This window comes from Dioscorea cayenensis, chromosome 7 (assembly GCF_009730915.1).
Source record: "Dioscorea cayenensis subsp. rotundata cultivar TDr96_F1 chromosome 7, TDr96_F1_v2_PseudoChromosome.rev07_lg8_w22 25.fasta, whole genome shotgun sequence".
Lineage (NCBI taxonomy): Eukaryota > Viridiplantae > Streptophyta > Magnoliopsida > Dioscoreales > Dioscoreaceae > Dioscorea > Dioscorea cayenensis.
The window spans coordinates 25,757,163-25,764,001 of NC_052477.1; the positions used below are offsets into that span (position 1 = coordinate 25,757,163).

Genomic DNA, 6,839 nt, shown 5'->3' on the forward strand with positions numbered 1-6,839 from the left:
TTGGATGACAGAAGGTCTACAATTGAGTATGTTTTTACTCTTGGTGGAGGGGCTATATGGTGGAAATCAACAGTTCAGTCTATTGTGGCATTATCTACAACTGAAGCTGAATACATGCAGTAGCTGAAGCTGCTAAAGAAGCCTTATGGCTTACTGGGCTAGTGAAGGAACTGGGTGTTGAGCAAGGTGGAGTTCAGTTGCTTTGTGATAGTCAAAGTGCTATTTATTTGGCTAATAATCAGGTGTATCATGCTAGAAGTAAGCATATTAATGTGAGGTTTCACAAGATTAGAGAGTTGATTACATCTGGTGAGATACTATTGCACAAAGTTCATACTAGAGAGAATGCAGCTGATATGTTGACCAAGCCGGTTACTATCAACAAGTTCATGCATTGCTTGGACTTGTTGAATGTTGATTGTTGCTAGACAAGCAAGGTAGCCCAACCCATTTGGTGTGTGTGAAACTCTATGGTTTAATCTCCTAGGGGGCTTGATATTTGCCAAGGTGGAGATTTGTTAGGTATGGCTCATATACTAGATGAAAGACATGTTGGAGCGGAGTAGAATTGGGGAGTTTCGCAGTATGTGGGTTGGGTGTGCGGGGGCAACGCCCCCACGGTACAGTACATGGTAAATTTATAAATTGTACCGGGGGGTTATATATATGCATTGTATTTGTAACCCTAATTAATTCTTTTCTTCTGAATTAATAAAAGGCCGCCACTCATCGCTCCCGAGGACGTAGGCATCTCGCCGAACCTCGTTAAATCTTTGTCTCCTCTTATTCTTGTGATTATTAGCGTGTTTTTTCTCTCAACACAAAGCTATATCATTCATTATGTAGCTTCTTTAATAGAATATATATATATATATATGTGTGTGTGTGTGTGTGTGTATATGTATATATTTTGACGAAAGCAACAAGTGCTATATATGTTAAGGTTTTGTGCACCGGCCAAAATCTTGTCCACACTCCCTTTTCCCGATGATGTGAGCTTTACGCAGCAAACCCCTACGCACAATCGTAGACATGTTATAACCATTGTGTCTGATGAGACTTGAACTGGAGATCTCTTAAATGTCTCACACTTGTCTTTCGTAATATCATCCGGCCATAAGCCCTTTAGTAGGTAGAACAATTTTGTAGAATTCCCAATTAGTCAAACTTTGATTCTTTTTAAATTTCATCTATAATTTTAACGTATGATGAGTTAGAAAAATCAATGTAGAAACTAAAGTTTTGACTCCAAAAATACTTCTCTTTTCCTTTTTTCTTTTTTTCTTTTTTTCTTTTTTTTCCTAATTCCTAATATAAATGGATAAGGAATATTAAAACAAATAGTAGCAGATAACTCATGAACCACTGATCCTAGATCTCTCCCTTCAACACTGAGAATTCCCTGTGGACATGGCCTTCTTGTCATCCATCCTTCAAATAACTAGCAGGTTAGTGGCTGCTTGCAGAGGATCACCTTCATCATCATCATCACCATCAGATAATCAGAAAGTTATTGAGGATGAGTTGAAAGGGTTGGAAATGATACTATGGAATATTGACTCAGTTCTTGAGGATGCCCGGCAAAGAGAGATTAGAGATGCATCAGTCAGGCTCTGGCTTAAGGAACTCAAGGGCATTACTTATGATGCCGAGGACATCCTTGATGAGTATGAGTATGAGTTGTTGCAGTGTCAAGTGGATAGCAGAAATGTTGCTGCTGCTGCTTCAAGGATTTCTCGAAAAAGAAAAGATATGGACAGCCAGAAGGAGGTACGTTTTTCTTGGTATGTCTACTTGTTCTCTCGTTTGAAAACTAACTGTCACTCACCAACACTTCATTTCTCTGTGTTGTTTGATAGCAAGTATGTTTTTGGCAGACTTCAGTTATCTCAAAAGTGCCATCATTTCCTCATTATATGCTTGATAGGATTAGGAAGATCAGAGAGAGGTTTAGTGCGATCAAAAAGGATCGGAGTACATTGAGCTTAAGAGACCTCGGTCCAAGACGGTATGATTATGATGATGATGATTCTATCAAGCCACTTTCACCTAGTTCCTTTGTAGATGAATCACGTGTTTTCGGAAGGGACGGTGATAAAGAAAAACTCATTGAGCTTCTATTTTCTGATATGAATAGCAAATTCTCTGTCATTCCCATTGTCGGCATGGGAGGATTAGGGAAGACAACGCTAGCTCAACTTATTTATAAAGATCGAAGAGTGCAAGGATACTTTGACTTGAAAGGATGGGTATATGTATCAGTGCATTTCAGTGTTTTACGGCTAACTAAGCTAATCATTGAGACACTGAGTGGCCAACAGTCTTGTGCTTTTCTTGAACTCAATAAGCTTCAGTCTGTTTTAAGTGAGAGTGTGGCAGGAAAGAAGGTCCTCCTTGTCTTAGACGATGTTTGGAATGAAGAACAGAGCCCTTGGCAGTTGCTACAAGCCCCCTTCGCCAATGCCAATATTGTTAGGATAATTGTGACGACAAGAAATAGCTCAGTTGCCCAAGTCATGCAAACAGGAACTTCACCTTATCAACTAGGGCTTTTGTCTGAAGAACAATCTTGGTTACTTTTCAAACTTTATGCATCCGCAAGCCAAGAACCGTTGTTGCAATTTATAGACATCGGCAAACAAATCATCAAGAAATGTAAAGGCTTACCATTGGCACTTAAGGCACTCGGGGGTATCCTTCAATATAAGACAGAGGAAAGCAGTTGGTGGGATGTTCTCCAGAGTGATCTATGGGAATTGGATGAAGCTCAAGCTGAGATTCTACCTGCATTGAAATTAAGCTATAGCCGAATGCCGTCATACTAACCTAGAAAAATTATGACACTTGTTCTTCCCAATTCAAACTAAACTACCTCAGGGGATTGGCAAACTAACTAATCTTGAAACTCTGGAGTACTTCAGAGAAGGAAATGGTGATCCAGTTGAAAAGCATTGTGGTATTGAAGTGTTGAAGAACTTGGTGAATATCAAAGGAAAGCTTTGAATATCTGAGCTTGGAAAACCGGTTTCTGTGGGCAGTGTCATTGCGGGAAACCTTAAAACTAAGTCTGGATTGAAGGATCTCGAGCTGAACTGGGGATCTTATAGCCATCCATACAAGGGCAATCTATGCAGTGAGGAGTTGAATTTTTCATTGCTGGAGAGACTAGAACCACACCACAACCTCCTGAGCTTGAAAATAGAAGGTTACAAAGGTTTTGATTACCCTGCATGGCTCGGTGATCCATCCTTCACCAGATTAACAAGTATTGTCTTCCATTTCTGCTAACAAATCCAAGATTTCCCTTGGTTCACGGCAAGACTACCTTCACTCACTAAACTTTCTTTCAACGAAATTCAAAGAATGAAATCAGTTGCTCATGAAGGAGAGATTTCGTTCCCTTCACTTGAGGAGTTATCCTTCTTAGACATGCCGGAATGTGATAACTGGAGTTCAGTTATGGGTAAAGTTTTTCCAAAGCTCAAGAGGCTCACCATTCAGAATTGCCCCAAGATATGTGAACTTCCATCCTTTCAATCACTTGTTGACCTAACTCTGTCAAAATGTGAGAACCTGAGGTCTGTCACTGTGCACGAAGATGCTGCATGCCGTTCCAGGCTTAGGACGCTCTATGTATGTAGATGTGGGCAGCTGACATCACTTGTGGTCCTGAAATATCTTAATTCTCTCTCAGTGTTTGTAATAGAAACTTGTTCTGAGCTCGGGTTCCAACCTGATGATTGCCTGCCGGTCATGCCACAGGGCTGTAAACGAGCCGAGCCGAGCCGAGCTTTGGCTTGTTCAAGCTTGGCTCGTTACTATTTAATCGAGCTTGAACTCGAGCCGAGCTTTCTTCGAGCTTCATTTTTTATGTTCAAGCTTGGCTCATTACTATTTTAACCGAGCTCGAGCTCTAATCGAGCTTCTTTCGAGCTTCATGCTCGAGCTCAACTTGTTAAGAAAATTCGAAACTTAGACTTAGCTAGCTAACTTTATTACGGCTTGACTTTTTTTTATATTTTATTTTTTTATTTAGCAAACTTATTTAATGAATCATTATCAAGTGTGACTCAACTCGATTTTAGTTTGATTATATTAATGATTGTTACAAATAAAATTGTAAATGATACTATAAACGAGCTTTTAATTATACAATAAACAAGTTCTTCACAAGATTTAATGAGTCGAGTTTGGTGGTGTTCAAGCTTGGCTCGTTTATCTTATGAGCTCATTTAACGTAATGAACTAGTTGACCTGAGCTTTTAATGAGCTTAGCCTTCGAATAGTAGTTCATAGCCCTATATGTGTAACTCAAATTGACAACAATGACATAGTCACATATACACCTTAATATACATATACATATACATATATATATATATATATAAACGAGCTCACAATCGAGCTTATAAACGAGCTTGTTTATGAGCTTGGTCACGAGCTGTGTTCGCGAGCCAAAACGAGCCGAGCTTTTGGCTACTCAAGCTTGGCTCGTTTATTAATCGAGCTTGAAAATGATGTTCAAGCTTGGCTCGTTTACAATATGAGCTAAACACGAACGAGTCTTTATCGAGCCGAACACCGAGCTACTCACGAACAGCTCGGCTCAAATACACCCCTAGCAGCCCAAGTTAATTATAATTTGTGATGGGAAAGGCCCCAAGCACTGGTGTACTGAACATGGATTTCATTACAAGCAGGTAAATGTTTGTTTTTAACTATTCATGTAAAAATTATTAAAGGGAGGGATTAATCCAACTTTGTTTTGTCTGGGTGCCAGTTTTGCAGTTTAGATCTCCATCCAAAGGATGAAGCAGATGCAGCATAAGAAGAAGGATTTCATTCTAGTCTGCAAGTGTTTTTGCAAAATGAGTTACAACGAACTAAAAAAGGAGAAACAAAGACTAAAACGAAAGATGAAATGAAGAGCAGACGTCTTCAAGCCCGGTGAGTGCATCACGCCCTTGAGCGAAGAGGGATAGAGAAGGGTTGGCACTCCCAAAGTGCGCGAGATGATCTGCAATTGAGTTTAAATCCCGACAGAAATGCTCGAGGATGAAGCCGGTCCAAGGCTGGGTCAAGATGTTGATGTCCCGAACCAAAGAAGAGAGACGCCAGGTCGTCGTGTTGTTGAAGCTTTGGAGTAGATGAATGGCATTCAAAGCGATCGATGAAGAAATGCAGCTCGGTCGCCCGAGCAATTAAGGAAGCAATGATGCACCGCAAGATGGATTGCCCAGCGACTACGCTTCCAGAGGGCAAGAGCAAGAACCACCGGCAGCACCTGCAAGAAGAATGGAGTGAAAATTAGTGTAGATAATGAAACCGAAGCCAGCCTTACCCGTCGAATGATTCCAAGCCGCATCAGAGGAGACAAAAATGGATAGGGTTGCAGGACGAAAGTTCAGCAAGGAATGCCTGCAAAGAAGATCATTAGCCAAAAAGAAATTAAGAACCATGGACCAGGCTTTGTCAGGAAGAGAGCTGAAGTTAGGGGCCATCTGTTGAAAAACCAAGTTGCATCTAGAGGTCCAAATTAACCAAGCATTCGTGGCAATGATAGCTCTGGCGAAGTCAGAATTGAATCTGCAATTTAACTTGGAGGTAAGTCAAGAACCATTGGCCAAAGAGTTGAGAGAGAGGGAATCCAGCCCCAACCTACTAAACAAAATATTCCAACAAAGAGTGCTGTAACGACAAAACCAGAGCAAGTGTGTAATAGATTCAGCATGCAACCCACAAAAATGACAAGGGTTGTTGAGCGCTGTTCCCCCAAGTGTTGATATCTGATTATTGCTGGACAGCTTTAATGGAGATTGAGCAGAATTTCTAGATTGTTTCATCCTAAATACATTACCACAATACAAGCAGTCAACTCTTTCATTTGCTTGATATAACCCTAGGTAGTTTGGATTTGTGTCTATATATCTAGCATATTATGATATCTAATTATTGCTGGAGTTCATCAACTCTGGTGATAAATTCTGCGCCTTTTCGGTTTCCATTGTTGTTTTTCTTTTCCCTCTCATGTTATAGTTTCACTTTCCATTTGGTTTGTTGTTTCTGTTTCTTTATACTCTCTCTTTTTCAATAAATCATTGATTTATTTTAATATATATATATATATATATATATTGTGAGACAATAATACTCAAGTGTTTGTGTTTAATGTCGATTAATTTTTTGTTTACCAAATTGAGTTAACATGCAATCATATATCATAACAAACTTGTGCTCTGAGAAAGGTGACATGCGCGAAACCAGGGGACGAACACGTGGGGAGCAGTGCACCACCGAACCGATGCCTCACCTTGCGCAGTGAGGATCGAACTCAGAGAGCCACGCTCGACACTCGAAACGGACACCCTACGCAAGGGACCCGATGACAATAGACCATATGGTCGTTGGCAAACCTATGCTTTTTCGTTTACTAATACAAGATTTGAACCTTCATGTGTGAAAATAAGAAATATACAAATCAAATTATATCACTTTTTATTCGGAATAATAACTTAATGAACATGATGTTCAAGTGACTTCCTCCAATTTTTAATTGTTAGTTTGCAATCTCCTTGATGCTTCCTCAACAACAATCAATCTCTAAAATGTTGGCATATGCATCATTGCTGAAGATAAATTCATTCCTAAAACCTCAAATTTTCACCAACTTAACAATTGGCTAAATAGGATACACTTCATCCTTCAAAAGATGTTAAAAAAATAATAATAAGATAAAATAAAATAAATCTATCTGGCTCAGAATGTCCTTATACTCCATTAATGCTGTATAATCATTATTAATCAAATTCACTACCACAAGTGAATCTGCTTTCAACGAA

At 39.6% G+C, this 6,839-nt stretch overlaps 1 protein-coding gene across 2 annotated transcripts; it reads left to right on the forward strand.

Annotated features, from left to right (window-relative positions):
* Nucleotides 1-1,366: 1,366 nt before the first annotated feature.
* LOC120264417 (disease resistance protein RGA2-like) lies at nt 1,367-2,848 on the forward strand. Of its 2 annotated transcripts, none has more exons than XM_039272228.1 (2): nt 1,367-1,770; nt 1,860-2,848. In XM_039272228.1, the coding sequence occupies exons 1-2, from the start codon at nt 1,411-1,413 to the stop codon at nt 2,823-2,825; spliced, it is 1,326 nt and encodes a 441-aa protein (XP_039128162.1). In that variant the 5' UTR covers nt 1,367-1,410; the 3' UTR covers nt 2,826-2,848. The 2 variants fall into 2 exon arrangements, with proteins under 2 accessions (XP_039128162.1, XP_039128163.1); XM_039272229.1 differs by having other exon boundaries at nt 1,878-2,848.
* The last annotated feature ends 3,991 nt before the right edge of the window (nt 2,849-6,839 follow it).